The 18,683-nt window shown below is 44.3% G+C and overlaps 1 protein-coding gene across 8 annotated transcripts in view; it reads right to left on the bottom strand.

Annotated features, from left to right (window-relative positions):
* Nucleotides 1–18,683, bottom strand: part of SHLD2 (shieldin complex subunit 2) — a 1,351,673-nt gene that overhangs the window by 755,727 nt on the left and 577,263 nt on the right. For all 8 annotated transcript variants that reach the window (XM_069610780.1, XM_069610782.1, XM_069610781.1 and 5 more), the window contains one exon: nt 627–821. In XM_069610780.1, the coding sequence (XP_069466881.1) occupies nt 627–821 (195 nt within the window). The remainder of the gene's footprint in view (nt 1–626; nt 822–18,683) is intronic.

Raw genomic sequence — 18,683 nt, 5'->3', positions numbered from 1 at the left:
TACTTTTGTACAAGCAAGATAAGCAAACCATACTGAAGAGGGTGCATTAGTTCATTACTGACACACATATTTGAAGAACAGGTTGTGTGATTGAGAACATTGCTTACATACCATTCGAAGCGGCCCTGATGATGGACTTGTAGTCCGAAATGCATTGGCCATTTCTTCTGCCTCAGAAGCACTGCGCATGAAGCATTAGAAATAAAACATTCCACAAGACAAGAATTTGGAGTACTTTATGTTTCACTGATGCTTTTTGATTAAACATGCAGTAGTATTTACTACTAAGGTGCAGCCATTCGCTAGAGGGGTTCCCTCACCACCCCCCCTCCCAGTCTTTTGTGTGCATTTTCTAACTGAACAAGTGCAATTCAAGGCATTAGGCTAGAAGAGGGTAATAGCATAATTTAATTATAAGCTTTGAAACTTTGGATTATGAAAAAGGTGGTGCCCACTCACCCTTTGTTCTGATCTTCTGACCTACATCCATAAGGGGAGAAGATTCCAGAATTTCAATCTATACCACTTGGTGTAGCACAGCAAAGACCACCGGCCCGCCCATTGATATAAAGTTCTCCTGGTAAAGGAATGCTTCCATACAATGTACATGATTCAGGATGCCTTACCGGTCACAATGGTGATTCCGATAACCTTCAGCAGTGAGTGGACTAGAGTGTCAGGCTGAAGTTCATCATACCGCACATGCTGGATACAGTCCAGGTTCTGCGGCTTTCGCGCAGGCAGATCTGTAAGGTACACGTAGCAGGAAGAGAGGTGTGCCAGTAAACCCTGGAGAGAGGCAACATCCACGATGTGGGAAACTGAACAAAAGAGAAAAACAGCAATCTGAGTAGGGCAGGATGGACAAGGTGTTAATTCGAACAAGGATGATTGCGCACACTGAAAACGTGTCTTCAAATGTACACAATATACTACAAACTACAAAGTGCTGCATCCTTTACGGGAAACAGGTATGTCAGCCAGAAGACATCAATTTATTAGAGATCTCACAATAAATTCATTTTAAACAGGGCAGATCGGTATAGGGGCCCAGTGTCAAAAATATGAATAGTTTTTAGATCCCAGCAACGTATGGCGCTCCTCCACATTGAGTCCTCTCTGTACAATAGCTGTCAACTCTATTAATCTGAAGGGTTAGACCCATGCCCATGGAGCATAACATTTGGTGTTCTATTGTGGTGCTTTGGGCAGAGGGTGCTGTTACAATTACAAACCTAGAAGGGGGACATTTTAGGTCAAATGAAGGGATAAAGAAGAAACATATGCAAAATAAATCATATACTCTCGGTCCTGAAATCGTGACTTTCTTCTCCGTTCCCAATAGCCATTTATCCGCTGGAGAGTTTCAAACCAGAAGCCCAGGACAAAAAGCTTAAAATGCAGCATATGCAATAGACTTTTTATTTTCCCTTGCTTCTTAGGTCCCAACAAAGCCTCTGCACAATCAGCAGGACTGTGCCTCACACACACTCCAAAGCAGACCTAAGAGAAGAGCAGCTGCAATGAAGTTAAGTGAACACCATCTCTGAACCCGCAGGAGGACATACATGGGTCCTTGACCTTAGCAGCAGCAGAAGCTTCATTGTGTTCCCCAACTCTTATCTCCAGTTTCACCCATACCACTAGCAACATTCTCCATTTCAGAACACCATCAATGAAGAAGAAGAATTGAACCTTCTTCAATAATTTATATTCTCCCGTACTTCCTCTTTTATTTCAGTTTCTTCAACCTCATTTCTTTTAATACTATTAAATTGCAACCTGGTAATCTGCAAACAATGTTTGATTAAGGGTGACCAATGAATATGAGGCTTTTGGCCATAGGAATAAGGAGCAAGTTACTTAACTGTAACTATTATTCTCCAGCATGGATCTGGCATGGAATCACATGCTCATGAATATTCCCGTCGTCAGGCTGGGAATCCTCGGTAAAAGAAAAAACAGTTTCACTTTCACTTACAAACTGTACTTCCCCTTTAAACCAATCACTGTCATTTGGGTCATACTGCCCCCATCCAATGACAGTCCTCGCCCCAAGCCCCTCCTCTGGCAGCCATCTTCAGATTTGGTAAGCACGTAAAGTGGCAGTATGACCAGAAAAGCTGCAGAGGAGATGGCAGGAGAGTTTGCATGTGAAAGCATGCCAGACCCATGCTGGAGAACAATAGTTACAGGTAAGTAACTTATTCTTTCTCCAGCATGGGGTCTGGCATGGATTCACCTGCTCATAAATAATGAATACATAGCAGTACAACATTAAAAAACCACGGGAGGTGGCAAGGCTCAACAGAAGCAATTAACTCTCAACTCTGGAACAGACTCACCTCAAGCAAACAGGTTGCGTAGCACTGCTTGGCCGACTCTGGACTCCTCCCTGTAATCCCTGTCGACGCAGTAGAACTTCGTTAAGGTGTGAAGGACCTCCACATAGCAGCCCTACAGATGACCAGCAGGGGCACACCAGACAGGAACGCCATCGTCAAGCGATCACTCTGGTGGAGTGGGATCTCAGACGACCGGGCAGCGGTTGGTTCACCAACCAATGACAATGCACGATCCTGCCGGAGAGCCACCTTGAGATGGAAGCCTTGGACAAGGCCTTCCCGTGGTTCACAGGACCAAAGTTCAAGAACAGTTGTGAAGTCATCCGAAAACTCTTTGTGTGTGTCACGTAGAACTTTAAGGCACGAGCAATGCCCAGTGAGTGCAAGGCCCTTTCAGCCGGTGACAAAGGTTTCGGTTAAAAAACCAACAGAAGGCAAACCAGCATATGAAGCAGACTGACCACGCACCTTGGAGAGACGGACAGCCTACACAGCAGGACACACTGCAGAACCACTGCAGCACCTGCAGAGGGACAAGAGATAAGAGAAGCCCACAAGAGCATTAGCTGCACAGCAGAACATGCTGAGAAGCCACTGCAGCACCCGTAGAGACACGGGAGACAAAGAGAATCCCAGAAGAGGGTTTTGGGGAGCCTGAGCAGAACCGCCAGACATAGGTACAACCCTTACAAGTATCTGGGTTACCAAGACGGCTAGTTGGGCCACAGGAGGGGCAAAGAGAGCATTTGACCTGGGCAACTGGGGTAAAATGGACACAGCTGAAAATAATACAAGTAGAAGTAATCAAGCTTGAGTCTGGGATCCACACCCACATGAGAAGAAATCATTAAGCCATCTTCTTCGTCACAGTACCTGGCAGCAGGTCTGCCTGAGCAGAAGAGAAACATCCGGGTCTGGGACCCACACCCACAGAACTGTGTGAATCATAGACAGAAGTCAGGGGAAGAGAGGAATACACCTGGTGTTGGTAATCTGTGCACACAATAGAGAGAAGCTAGGGGAAGGGAGGCATTTCCCCTAGTGTGTTGAACTGACTTGAGTAACTTCAGGGCAGTACCTGGCAGGGAAGTATACCAGGTCTGCCTATGAGAGCCACTGGAAAGGCTACCAGCAATTAGAGTGTTTGAGAAAGGCCAGGGGAAGAGAGTTAGTCCCAATGGTGTTTTGAGCTGCATTGTAAAGCCTGAGAAAGGCTAGAGGAAGGGAATCAACCCCTTGGCATTGCGAAGAGCCTCCGAAAGCTTGAGGAGGGCTTGGTGAAGGGAGTCAATCTCCAACATCCATGAACTTTGACAAAGACCTTGAAAGAGACCAAGGGAAGAAAGACATACCACCTGGTGTTGTGTATCGCAAAGCCCAGAGAGGTCAGGTGAAGGAAGCCATACCCCTTGACTGTGTGTACAGTGAAGCAAAGCCAAGGAAGATCCATGGAAGGGAATCAGTCCCTGGGCACTGTGAAAGCAAGAAAGCCAAGATACCTGGAGAAGGGAGGCATTCTACAGGAACCCAATAGCAGAGTTACCTATGGGCAATAAGAAATGATGTTTGAGTCAGAACTTTTACCTTATTGATTTAAAATGAGAACTTTACAACACCACAAGCTGGAACTTTGTTGTACATCCTGGAAACGAAATGAGATCTGGAGAATGGAGTCATTCTCGCAGACGAAGTTCCAACCTGCAATTGGAACTGTAGAACATTGCTAGATCAAGCACAAGTCGGTTTCAGACCCGCAAGAGGAACAGAAACAGCACTACTATCCATCTGGGACTGAATCATTCCTAGCAGACAGAACAGAAACCGTATGGATAAAACCCTACAAATCTACCCCATGAGTTAACGACTCTGGAGTATCACAAGGGTCCTCACTATCGCCACTGTACTTTAACATCTACCAGACTCCAGTAATCAGAATCTTCAAACAATACAAAATTACATGCTACAACTACGCAGATGACACTCAAATCATCTACAAAACCGAAGACACTCAAGCCAATCACTCAACCCTAATCGAGTGTCTAAAAGAAGTCTTCAACTGGATGAACACCAACAACTTGAAAATCAACCCATGAAAGACAGAGATTATGATTATATCGAAAAAATCAAGAAAACAACACCTATATTCCGTGACCAACGGAAACGGGAACTGCACCAACACCATCAAAGATAGTACAAAATCTGGGAGTCCTGATGTACAACACCCTAACATTAGAACCACAAATAAATGCAATAATAAAGAAATGCTTCTTCCTCCTTCACACAAGAGGATTCTTACCTTTCCTCTCCTTCACCCACAAAACACTCACAATCGTCGCCCTCATTATGTCAAGAATCGACTACACAAACAGCCTCTATCTTGGGATGCCAGAATACCTCCTGAAGAAACTACAACGCATCCAAAATACAGCAGCCAGACTCCTCCATAAACTATCCAGAAGAGACCACACCACTCCAGCACTAAAAACATTGCATTGTCTCAGAGTCAAACATCGCATCACCTTCAAAACAACTTGCATAACACACAGGGCAATCAGCGGACCGGGAGCTGAATTCAGACAAAAGAAAATAACAATCTACAAGCCAACGAGACTCCTCAGATCAAGCAACGAAATCCGCCTGGAACAAAAATCATACCTTAAGAAAAAACTAGGGGGCTACTCTTTCTCCCACCTAGGTGCAAAAACTTGGAACATCTCGAAAGAAATAAGAAACATGAAAGACCACCTACAATTCAGAAAACTACTAAAAACCTGGCTCTTCAACATTACAGATTCAAATTGAAAAAACTAAAAACTCAAACGGGAAACACAAATAACAGGATGAAAGAATCTAAGATAACACTGACAAACATCCAGAACCGACTAAGGGAAACTCCTACTAGAACAAGACAGACAATGCTAGGTCGAATAGGACACAAACGACACCCCATGAGGACAGAATCAGCAACCCTAGCCAACTCCAGCCAACAATCTCACGGGCTCTATAATCCCTGCCAGGTATCATATTTGAACAGAGTTGTGTGAATGTTAGCAGTTGCCAAGTTGTGGACATCGGCATGGGCCGAGCCCGGATGTACTTGTGAATGATGACAGGTGCCGCGCCTGGACGTGAATGCAAGCGTTGGCATGTGCCACGCTTTGAACGGGCTTTGAGCATTAGCCTGAATGAGCAGCTGGATAAAACGATGAATGCTGACCACTGCCACATTTGGATGGAGTAGCGTTGGCTGGCGATGCCGCATACTGACTGGATTGGGAATGCTACCCATGCCAGATCTGGATGAGCTCTCAAACGCCTGCTTGCCCCGCATACAGACAAGTTGTACGGATTTGGCCGGGGCCGAACTTGGACAAGGTTATGAATGTGAGTGGGCATCATGTGTGGAAGGGACTGTGTCGGCCGGTCCCAGATCTGGCTGGAGATGCAGAGATGCTTGCACGCCCCACCTGGAGAGAATATGGAAGTTTAGCGCCTCGCTTCCAGACAGCAATGCCAATTAACCAATCCACTACAAATTTCACCCCTTTGCATACACCTCTCAAACTCTAACCAAACACAACCACAAGCCTGTAACTCAACAACAAACAAACCGCACATAGAGACTCGCACAACAGCACACGACGACTAACAACCGAAAAATACCCCAACCCCAGCCACCGGAGTTAACCAGGTTGAGACCGCCAACAGCACATCACTGCTCTCTTGCACTTTTCCAGCTTATTCCCACTAACTCACCCCCCTACCCTTTTTCAGAGCCACCAGAGTGCCAGGGGACCACTCCGGTGGTGATAGTGCACAGTACAAATATCCTGTAACATTAACATAACATTGTCTAGAGGAAGGGAATCATTAGATTTAGGGAGAGATAGATGTCCTCTTTATTTCACTGAATACATTTTTATGCCCAATCATGCCACCTGTGTGCCAGTCTTCTCGTTCTGCACCCTTACATCATCCACTTTGCCTACTACTTTATTTTAAGAACAAATCCAATGGTCCGAGGCAGAGTTGTTTGTGGATAACTTTATCTGCTGTGATGGTAACAGATTTCCTTTTGCTAATTTTCAGGGATAGAGAAGTGTTCCACAACTTAATCAGAAAAAAGTGTGTAATATTTCAGCTAACCGCTGTCAATAACACAATTTAGAGTACATTGCGTGAAGAGAAACGCCTCAAATGTTGCTGGGAACTAATGGAACAAGCCAGGACCTAACAGGGTTGGTACAGGTTGCTCCACTTATAGGAATAGTAAACACTTGATATATAAGTGCAGCAGCAGTTAATTAAAGTGATTATCACAATAAACATTAAAACAAACAGACTTCTGCTCATTCTTGATGTCATTGTGGACGTGCAGACTGCCGACTGCACTTTACGCACTTCAGCGAGAGGTGGGGTTTATGAAGATGTAACTTCCAGCTCTCTTCAGGCTTCTGCCAAGCCTTTCCTGCCAGCGCTCTTCCTCCACAGGCTTACAGCAGCCACACCTGCTAACTGCACTTCACACACTTCTGGGTTCTTACTCATTTCAAGTACTTTGATGGAACTTCCATTCATTTTAATGTAGGAGTGGAATGATTCATGTGAAAGGACATCGCCAGTGTTTGAGATCTCCCATTAGTGGTTGGAAGTGTTATTTAACAGACTAAATGTAACTTTGTCCTAGGATTTGAAATACATGTGAGATTCAGGGATAGCTACAGAACAGGGCAGACGCTGCAAGATTTATTCACACTGCAAGATCCATGATGGACAACAGCTCAAATTCCTACATCGGAAGATTTTTGCTTTAAACAACATTCACATGCATTAGCCATAGGAACAAAGCAGCACAGGTAAGAAAAAACACGACCATTACTACGGTAGAGCAGTGAAGATTATGGTTACAATCAAGTTTGTGCACGCAAATCAATAGCCTGTGCGTGCATAATATCTGTGACCCTTTACATTGAAAAGTTCTTACACCAATGAGCTCTCTCTCCTTCAACCCCAACCTTCTGTATGAGCTTCGACATAAAGGGTTTAAGATTTTCATGTGTAGCACTCCCTTGACCCCATCGAAGGAGATAGCTCAGAGGCCACAACCACGTCGAGCAGCATGGATTCCATTCTCGGGTTAGAGGCCGGACACCGGCATGAAGTGCGATATAAATTCACAATGTATATATTTTTTTATCGAACAGAAAACCATAACACACTCCTTGACTACACTCCTCCAACAAGTCAATTCCCCATCTAGTCATCCAACTCAACACCAAATTCAGCTAAACTAATGCACAAACCTGTCTGCAAACACTGGCATTGGCACCACAAAATATAAGCTCAACAGAAAATAATAGATACATGTTATTTTGCATAGTGTTCAACTTTCAAGCTGGATTCTGATCGCTTTAAAACAATGTAATAATAGATGTAATTATAACCAGTTTAATGTTACTTAATTTATTGACATCGGAAGGATGCAGGGCTGTCTTGTGGGTTTCATACTTGGGAAGAGCAGGCCTGTGCCTGTCTCAGAGGCAAGCACTTACACGTGTTCTATTCACGTAGAAGGAACACTTTCTCTCTTACACCACCACTTTTACGCCTATATAAGGGAATGGAATTATTGGAAAATATACAAAATACATGCAAGTCAGTATGGAAGAATGTATAAACGATCAAATTTTGGAAAAAAAAGAAATACAGAGTTACTATCCATGCCCCACATAGGATTAGAGCGTGCTGCATATAGGATAATGTAGCATTTGTCGTACACTATAAACATATTGCAGGTCACAAAGGCGTTCTGTGACCAAAGAGAAGAATGGGGATGAAGGCAGAGTTATGTTATTTTATTTTTATTGGTACGGAACTCCGAGATAACTTTTGACATCCCTTTAACTTAGAGTGGGGACGATATGTTAATCCTTAAAATAACAGACACACTCTGTCATCCTCTCAGATATCTAGCCCCTTTCTAATCTAATATACGATCTTCCATTTGCTGATATGCATATTCAATGTACCTCTTTGTTTGGATAAATAAATACCCTAATATGTAGCTTCTAATGTGTTGCAGAACAATAGTTTTAGAGGTTTAATAAAAATGTATTTTAAAACGTTGTATGCTTTAAAATCAGTTACAACATGCAGCTGGGTTCTTGCTCTCTTTTGTTTAACTCCAGCAGTGCACAAATTAAACTTAATGCCATAAAACGTTCTTTCAAGTTTATTTGCTGGAAACTGACACAGAAAGCTCGTTTACAATATAGGAATTAGGAAAGGGTGTCATGGCTTTAAGTGCTACAAAGACAGTTGGAATTCTGCAAAGTACTGGCTCTAGCAGCAAGCTGTGTGATGCGACAACTCAACTGTAATCACTGATTACAGAGCTAAGAGATGTTATTTTCTTAATACAGGTCAGACGTGATGTCAGAACTAGCCTGTAAGCAATACATATTGACGAGCTTTCACATGGATATTGGGGGCTGCCATCTATTATATAAAAGTAAAAGCGTTGCAAGGCACGGAGATAAAGAATGATGGCGCAGGGCAGATCTCCAGGAAGAAGCAGGTTAATGTCTCCTCTCAGACTTCAGCATATACAAATAGAAAGGTTACATATGAAAAAGAAGAAATGGTTGGAGGAACATTACTTAATACGCTGGTTATTACTCCAGAAGCGGACATGCACTGTCGAATAGGAATATTGTTTCGAAATTCTTCACTCAGATGTGGAATCACGAAGGTCTTATTTTACTTCTCCAACAGTCATTCTCTGCAAATGTGCATGCATTATCAACCCACATTTCCGCATGCAGTAAGGGTAATTTCCGCACCCTGAAATGCGATGGAGAATCCGCCCCACTCATGACGAAGACATCACCTATCTGCATTACCTTTCTCAATATATTGAAGTAATAGGAACAATGGACAGCCAGCCCATCAGACCCTTTTGTAAATATATTATTGCTTCATAGACAGCAGTTTTGGGAAACTGCATGAAGTCAGTAAAAGGTACTGACCTTTCTCTGTAAACGAAAGCCCACCATTTTGCAATTTGGCCTCGAAATGCCAAAATAACAAACTTTATTCCAATTAGATTATATTGCTGAACGGGTACAGAATCAATCATTAACGGAGGAATACTGCTGTTTGCAAAACCAGGCAACAGATGGGCTGATAAATCGGATTTCTAAGTACACATGAATTTACAGTTTAACTGCAGAACGGCTGCCCATAGAAATGATTGTTTCATTACATCCAAGTCCCTCTTCTTCTTCTTCTTCGTAGTAGTACTTACCTTTGAGGCACGGTCTACCAAATAGGAAGCATTTTCCAACTTTCTTTCTGACCCTCCATATCTAAAAGGTATAATACCACCATGTTCCCACAATCCCTTTGGACATTGTGACAAATCCTATGATGTCGTCCCTTCTCCCCGGGAGGGAGACCCTCTCCATGAGGGCAGGGAGGTGAGGCCCCTACCTGATAGTCCCCCTGCGGGGTGGCACTCAGTGTGAGGATCTCATGGGGAGGGATTCCCCCTCTAAGGTGCAGGAAGGATATCATGGGCCAACGTGGTATTCCCACAACTCACCCACCTCTTCCACACCTCCTCCCCTTAGCTACATCCACTTTTACCAACATTCCTATGTACATATGCCAAACCTCTCATACCTCTAGTATTGGGACTATCCTGAATATCTATGTCAAGATACTGTGATGAAGAAGAGGCAAGGAACCCTGAACAAACGCTCTGAGAACTAAATTGAACATTCTAGTTGTCAAGACTTCAAGCAATTTAAAGATGAAGGAGGGACTAACAGAATTGTCAATCCATCCCCAGAGGCACCGCAGGCGAAGTCCCAATACCGCAGATGGCAGGACTGGGAGAGAAGCCGCCGACTGTAACGTGGATAGTGGTAACTAGACGTCCCTACCAGCTCTGCCAAAGACCAGCAGACCGAGACAAGCAGGAGAAGGAAGTCCAGATGCGGGAGAACGCAGGGGGATGCTGACGAGCAGCCCGGCTCTGCGGAAGTGCGGCAGAGTCCCTGAAGGCAGCGAGAACACAGAAGGAGGCAGAGAAAAGCCGCTGGGAGACTGCGAATCCTGTGGCCAATGCCACAGACCAGGAACCCAACAATAGGGTACAGGGGCTGCCTGGGTCAGTGAAAGGGCCTGGGCCGCAAGCATGAGAAACCACGTTGAAAGGGCCCTTAGGACCTGAGCAAGAGAAACCATATTAAAAGGCTCTGGGACCCAAGCAAAATAGGCCATACTGAAGCAGTCTGCTCTCATTGGTGGCAGTACCTGACTGATTTGCATATGGCTGGACTCCTTTTGCAATAAAAAAAACAGTGGTGTGGAAAGTTACAGAGGACAGTGCCAGTGGTTCAGATTAATTCAAAACCTTCCAACCATCACTTGTTTGGTTATAGTTTGTCTCCTGATATGTGAGAGAAGGTATGCCCAGAAGTGGTTTCCTTGCTCCCTGCATCATAAGTGTTAGGTAAGATTTCCACAGGGCTGGTAAATCTTCCTTGCCTGGTTCAACTCCAGAACTTTTTGCTTTTCTAGTGAGATATTTTCCATTAATACCCCAGTGAGTGGGAACCTTTTTCCACACTCACCTGTCTTTAACTCTTTTTATGGGTGTCATTTTTAAGACTCTCCATAGTGTCTTTTTAAAGTTATCATGTCTAACAACTTATTGGCAATAAGTGCATGTTGTTGCTGGGTTGCCCTAGGGGCTCCCCGTTTAACTTTCTTGTGCTAACCTTGAGTGAACTACAGTTCCCAAGTGTAGAAAGGATCTTTGGATCCCTTTTACATTTACTTCTGTGAAACCAGCACACCCCACCTTATGTGGAGTGCTGGGGAGATACAATGTATCCCCTTTCACATTTAAACTGTAACAATTCTGTTACAGTGACAAGCTTACCTTTAATGGCTGGTGGCAGTGATACCTTTTACTAATTTGGTGCACCTTTACCGCGTGCTGTAATCACAGCTGCAGTAAAGGCACCTAAGGGTGCTCATTTTTACCAAAATGGCCCCTGTCTTCTTTTTCTGCCATTTTAGTGTTTCTTGTCGTTTCTTGTTCCTTCCCCTGACATCCAGGGCGGGAAAATCCTTTGTGTGAGTTTTGTCTTCGGCGGGAGTCCCCTGGACACCCCGCCCAGGCTCCAGTCAGTCTGTAAGCACAGGAAGTGGGGGAGGGGTCCCAAACTTCCCCCTCCTTTGTCTTAGGTCTTCCTTCAACTGGGCCAAATCCCAGTGGGGGGTTGGCTGTCCTGATTGGACAGCCAAACGCCCCTTTCTTGTAAAATGCGGGGAGAGAATGCAGAGGTTGTGTTGCAGTTCCTGATAAATACTGGAAACCTGGAGGCTGAAGTCATGTCGACCACTGGAACCGAAAACCGAAGAGGATGACGAAGGAAAAGCGGCGGGAATGATTTCCAGCGGCCGGAGAGCCTGCTTTGTAACTGGAGCCTGCTGCAGCCCTTCCTTCCGATCGACCTGGGGTCTCCGAAAACGACGACCCGAACCCAGAGCCTGGTGAGACCCACTAGACTCAAGACGACCTGCATTTTGAGCCATCCCACGGGTTCCTGCGACCTTGCGTTCTTGCAATACCCCAATACCCTGGGACCTCCTGCCACTGTGCGGTGCATGGTCTTCCGAATTCCGAATCTCGCTGAAACTTCGTGGGCATCTTGGTCTATCTCCAGAGACACGAATCGAGTCCAAAAAGTCCCCTCACAAGAGTGCTGGACCTTTTAAACGACGAGAATTCAACCGCGATTTTCTGTCTTCATCTGTGCTCCTTGAAAAGGCGCCAAACCCGCAGAACCGCATTCAGCTGCGAGAGAAATCTTGCCTAGAGCCTTCTTCATCGATCCCTGCTGCAAAGTCCCTTCTGAGGTCTTGTGTTCAGTCTCCAGGACAAGGAATCCAGTGACCGGGTATTTGGCTGCAGTCCCTGAAGTTCTCCTGCTGCAATCTCTTCTTCATTGCTGAGGTACTGTGTTGGCTTGGGTGTATACTTACCTTAAGCCTGTTGGGATTTCTGTGTAGTCCTGGGGTGTTTTCTGTGATTGGGAGGTCCCTCGTCCAGTACACCCAGTCCCACTGCTAGAATCCTGCTGGGGTGTCTTCTGCGAAGCCCCTGGACCCTCTTCTAACCCTAGAAGTAAAGTACTCACTTGGTTGCCAGTTTTCCTAAGGAAACTCTGACTTTTGCTACTAAAGAACTTATTCTAACACTGCCTGTTGGTCACTAGTCCTAGTGACCCCCTTCTGCCACTGAGAACACTCATGCTCTAAGGGAAAGACTTTGAAGGGATTGGGACTTCTGCCTAGAAAAGAAATCAAGTGTTTTTACTTACTTGTAAAGAGTTGGTTGGTAACTTTAATTCTAAGAGTGAACAGTTACAAAAGTTCTTACTGATCTTGAATGTGTGATGCACTGTTCTTAAAAGTATGGTTAACATCTTTTCTTCCTTAGCCGCTGTTTTGCCAGTCTAAAAGAAAGTAGATGTGAAGGTATTTTACTCTCCTGTGATTAGGTTGTGCCTCTTTACAAAAGTAATGTGTTGGTTTCACCAGATTATTCCTGAAGGGTAATTGTATGAGTGTCCTCCAACTGTTGGTATCACCAGGTTAGTCCTGTTAAGATAACTGTATGAGTGTCCCCCAACTGGGTCTTGCTTCCCCTGACTTGCTGCTAGCCTGTCTTTAATAAGTCTACATTAGGTTGTTGCCTACCTAGAATATCTATTCACTAAAGTGTGACATTGGGTTTTACTTTCCCCTTCATTGTGAAGTCAAAGTAAGTGGGTTTTACTTACCTTGTGTTAGCTGTGTGCCATCCAAAACAAGTTACTAGAGTTATTGCTCACCTCAATCTGGGGTTCCCTGATTTCCAAAGCATCTGTAATTGTATATTACATCCATTAGGTTTTGCTCACCTGGTATAACTGTGTGTTATGACAAAAGTAGTGATAGGTTTTTACTGCACCTAGAATAAGTGTTTCACTATTCATCAAAAGTATTGTGTCCAGTTGACTGTTTATGTGATTTGTTACAAGAGTCACTGTACAACTGGAAGGGCCTACTGTCCTTGTATTACCAAAAGTAATCTAAAAATAACCATTGGTCTTTTACTCCCAAGGAATAGGCTTGGCCTATACTAAATGTGTATAACAAGGTTTTGACTTCCCTAGAACTACTGTTAGGTGTTCCAAATAAGGTCTATACTTGGGTCTGTGTACTTTCAAGTATAGTGTTGTGTTTTATATTGTGATTTCATATAATGTTTCAGTATTTACTTAACCCCTAGATTTATCTGGGCCTACTTGTATTTAAATAAATCCTTTATTTTTATAATACATAGTGTTTCAGTGTTTCTTTGGATCATTTGTATTACAATTTTCACTTGTACTGTATCTACTGCCCTCTCTCCCTCCTAAGATAAGCCTGGCTGCTCTGCCTACGCTACCATGTACTCAGGTGGTACAGTCTTATACTAAGAGTGGAGTCTTGTACTGCCTCAGTTGAATGGTTTTACTAGGCCCTTAACTGGACTTCAGAAAAACTGTCCTAACACTGTTGGCATGCGCTGGGATCAAGGTGGATTGCATTACATTGATTATTGATATACTTTGTGTCCAAAGGAAACCATCCAGTAGGTTTGGTTTAGCCAAGGTAAAGTGTACTTATTGTATTTAACACAAGAACCAACACCATGGCCTGCTTTAGGCCTGAGGACTCCTCTTATGCTGCAATAGAACATTTGGTCATAATGTGTATAGAGAAGGGCCTCAATTGTGAAGGAAGTAAGCTTGAATTATTACAAAGGTTAGGGGACCATATGCATGGTTCCAGTAAACCTGTGTCCACTTCTTACAATATTGCTGGGAGTGAGGATGATGAGGGTTCAGACAGCTGTCCAAACTCCTCAGAGGAGGAATATGAGGGTTCTGATGAGGAGGATGTTAGTTCACCCCCCTCTCCTTCTCTTGCCTCTACCTTACTGCCTACCATGTGCTCTGAGATATCTAAGGAACTGAATATAAGAAAATTCCTGTGGGAAAACAATATGAAGATGTGGGACTATGAGAAAAAGTATAACAGGTCTGTAGAAGACCATTTTCTGCACCCCTCTTCTTTTTCCAGGTCTTCTGTGTCTGCAGCTTCCAGGTTCCCAGAATTGGTGAGTCAGTATGATATGAAGAATGACATTGTTGTATGGCTGAAAACTTTTGACCTCACTTGTAAAAGGTTTGGTCTGTGTGAGAGTGATAGAATACCCTGGGTTCTTTTTAGACTTCCCAAGAGGGACTACCATGTGCTCTTGGATTTACCTGAAGTAGAAATAGGTAACTGGGATAGGGTAAAAACAGCTCTCATAGATAGATATAAGAAAAAAGCTTCTACATATCTATACTCCTTAAGGGACTCTGAGCATAGATGTAGGTCAAAAAGTGCTGTCTCCTCATCCCTTAAGAAATCTGTTAATACTGAGTATAGCAGAAAAGCTGTGGTCTTAGACTCAGCTGAGCCCCCTTGTAAAAAGGCTGAGGCTCTTAACCTTGAAGTAAGAGAGGTCCCCTTAGGAGACCCCTCTTTAGAGATAAAAGGCATTAACTGCCTCTCTGAAGGGCACTTGGGTGTAGCACCCATAACTTCAAATAGGGACAAAGCCCCTAGGCCCACAAAGCTAGAGGTCACTCCTGTGACCCCACCTTTAGCTGCTGCTAAGGTGATAGAGCCTCTTGAAAAACCACATGTAGTGGAAGTGGTTCAACTAGTTCCCAGAAACTTAAAAACTTCTGTCCTAGTACCCATATGGTGTAATACCATTAACCAGGTCACTGCTGTGACTCCAGCTTCAGTTAGCACTGAGTTGAAAGAACCTCTTGAAAACCCACCTAGAGTGGAAGTGGTTCACCCTGTGGATAGAAACTTATATATTCCTGTCCAATCTATAACACTGTGTAAAAACTTTGTTGAACCTGACAAGAACCTTAGTGTTCATGTCACACACCCTGTGCGGTGTATGTCCTTTAGAATAAAGGCCCCTTCAGTTAAACCTGTAGTGGCGGAAACATTTGAAAACCCACTTACAGTGGAAATGGTTCCAAAAACTCTAAACCTGGATACGCCTGAAAACCCACTTACAGTAGAGGTGATCCAGATGGATGTACAAAGCTTAGGTGTTTTTAACAACCCTAAGAGGGCAAGGAGTTTCCTTGACCCCAAGGTAGGAATTGAGTTTTCTCCTTTAGTTCAGAGTGCCCAGAATGTAACTTCTAGGCCTGAAAAACTGAACACCAAAAAGAGTTATAAGAAACCTAAGAGTAGCTTTCTTACTAGGCCTTCTAATAAAAAGCCTGTGACTCCAACTACTCCTACAGGAGAGATGGATAGGTGTTCTGACAAGGCTAGGGTCTCTGTTTCAAGATACCACTCTAAACTAGTAGGATCCTCTATAGCGAATCCTACTGTAAGTCCTAATGTTAGCAGGGCAACCTCTAACAAAGGCAAATCAAAATCTAGACTATTAGGGAAATGGGAGCACAAACCATGCTCTACCATTTCAGTTCCAATTCTAAAGTCTTTGACCCACACTACTTCTGAGGAAGGGGTGGATAGACAAGATGGAAACCTAACTAGGCCTTTGAGGACTGGTAAACCTCAAAGCTGGTGGAAATCCAGAAAAGATATGTCTAAGGCTAAACCTCTTGACATTGTGGGCTCTTCTGCTGAAGACCCCCTTGTAAATCCTAGAGTTAGAAGGGAAAACCCTAACCAAGGTAAAAACAGATCTAAGAGGAAGTGGAAGGATGTACAATGCTTTGCCACAACCCCTCCAACTAGGATACCTGAGACCCAACCTGCTCATGTGAGAGAGATGGTGAGGAATCATGGAGACCCCTCTAGGTCTAAGGGATTTCTTTATAAGAACCCCTTTAAAAAGCCTATTGTAGGTTCAGAGGTTGTCACAACTTCTGAGGGACTGTTTAAACAGATCCCCTATACCTTAGACAAGAGTAAAGTGCCCAACACTACTTGTAGGTCATATAGTTTGCAAATGATAACTAATATAAGAAAAAGTATCACAGCAAGGGTTACAAAAAGATTGCTAGTTGACTCAGCAAACAGTTTAACCGACTAGAAACAAGAGATCTATCCAGGTGAGGATTAGCTTCCCCTGTTCCTTAGTCTGGGGGGGACGAGTGTTAGGTAAGATTTCCACAGGGCTGGTAAATCTTCCTTGCCTGGTTCAACTCCAGAACTTTTTGCTTTTCTAGTGAGATATTTTCCATTAATACCCCAGTGAGTGGGAACCTTTTTCCACACTCACCTGTCTTTAACTCTTTTTATGGGTGTCATTTTTAAGACTCTCCATAGTGTCTTTTTAAAGTTATCATGTCTAACAACTTATTGGCAATAAGTGCATGTTGTTGCTGGGTTGCCCTAGGGGCTCCCCGTTTAACTTTCTTGTGCTAACCTTGAGTGAACTACAGTTCCCAAGGGTAGAAAGGATCTTTGGATCCCTTTTACATTTACTTCTGTGAAACCAGCACACCCCACCTTATGTGGAGTGCTGGGGAGATACAATGTATCCCCTTTCACATTTAAACTGTAACAATTCTGTTACAGTGACAAGCTTACCTTTAATGGCTGGTGGCAGTGATACCTTTTACTAATTTGGTGCACCTTTACCGCGTGCTGTAATCACAGCTGCAGTAAAGGCACCTAAGGGTGCTCATTTTTACCAAAATGGCCCCTGTCTTCTTTTTCTGCCATTTTAGTGTTTCTTGTCGTTTCTTGTTCCTTCCCCTGACATCCAGGGCGGGAAAATCCTTTGTGTGAGTTTTGTCTTCGGCGGGAGTCCCCTGGACACCCCGCCCAGGCTCCAGTCAGTCTGTAAGCACAGGAAGTGGGGGAGGGGTCCCAAACTTCCCCCTCCTTTGTCTTAGGTCTTCCTTCAACTGGGCCAAATCCCAGTGGGGGGTTGGCTGTCCTGATTGGACAGCCAAACGCCCCTTTCTTGTAAAATGCGGGGAGAGAATGCAGAGGTTGTGTTGCAGTTCCTGATAAATACTGGAAACCTGGAGGCTGAAGTCATGTCGACCACTGGAACCGAAAACCGAAGAGGATGACGAAGGAAAAGCGGCGGGAATGATTTCCAGCGGCCGGAGAGCCTGCTTTGTAACTGGAGCCTGCTGCAGCCCTTCCTTCCGATCGACCTGGGGTCTCCGAAAACGACGACCCGAACCCAGAGCCTGGTGAGACCCACTAGACTCAAGACGACCTGCATTTTGAGCCATCCCACGGGTTCCTGCGACCTTGCGTTCTTGCAATACCCCAATACCCTGGGACCTCCTGCCACTGTGCGGTGCATGGTCTTCCGAATTCCGAATCTCGCTGAAACTTCGTGGGCATCTTGGTCTATCTCCAGAGACACGAATCGAGTCCAAAAAGTCCCCTCACAAGAGTGCTGGACCTTTTAAACGACGAGAATTCAACCGCGATTTTCTGTCTTCATCTGTGCTCCTTGAAAAGGCGCCAAACCCGCAGAACCGCATTCAGCTGCGAGAGAAATCTTGCCTAGAGCCTTCTTCATCGATCCCTGCTGCAAAGTCCCTTCTGAGGTCTTGTGTTCAGTCTCCAGGACAAGGAATCCAGTGACCGGGTATTTGGCTGCAGTCCCTGAAGTTCTCCTGCTGCAATCTCTTCTTCATTGCTGAGGTACTGTGTTGGCTTGGGTGTATACTTACCTTAAGCCTGTTGGGATTTCTGTGTAGTCCTGGGGTGTTTTCTGTGATTGGGAGGTCCCTCGTCCAGTACACCCAGTCCCACTGCTAGAATCCTGCTGGGGTGTCTTCTGCGAAGCCCCTGGACCCTCTTCTAACCCTAGAAGTAAAGTACTCACTTGGTTGCCAGTTTTCCTAAGGAAACTCTGACTTTTGCTACTAAAGAACTTATTCTAACACTGCCTGTTGGTCACTAGTCCTAGTGACCCCCTTCTGCCACTGAGAACACTCATGCTCTAAGGGAAAGACTTTGAAGGGATTGGGACTTCTGCCTAGAAAAGAAATCAAGTGTTTTTACTTACTTGTAAAGAGTTGGTTGGTAACTTTAATTCTAAGAGTGAACAGTTACAAAAGTTCTTACTGATCTTGAATGTGTGATGCACTGTTCTTAAAAGTATGGTTAACATCTTTTCTTCCTTAGCCACTGTTTTGCCAGTCTAAAAGAAAGTAGATGTGAAGGTATTTTACTCTCCTGTGATTAGGTTGTGCCTCTTTACAAAAGTAA

This window comes from Ambystoma mexicanum, chromosome 8 (genome assembly GCF_040938575.1).
Source record: "Ambystoma mexicanum isolate Mex_15411 chromosome 8, UKY_AmexF1_1, whole genome shotgun sequence".
Taxonomy (NCBI): Eukaryota; Metazoa; Chordata; class Amphibia; order Caudata; family Ambystomatidae; genus Ambystoma; species Ambystoma mexicanum.
Note: the sequence above shows the minus strand (reverse complement) of the source record. Positions and strands in the feature narration are given on the sequence as shown.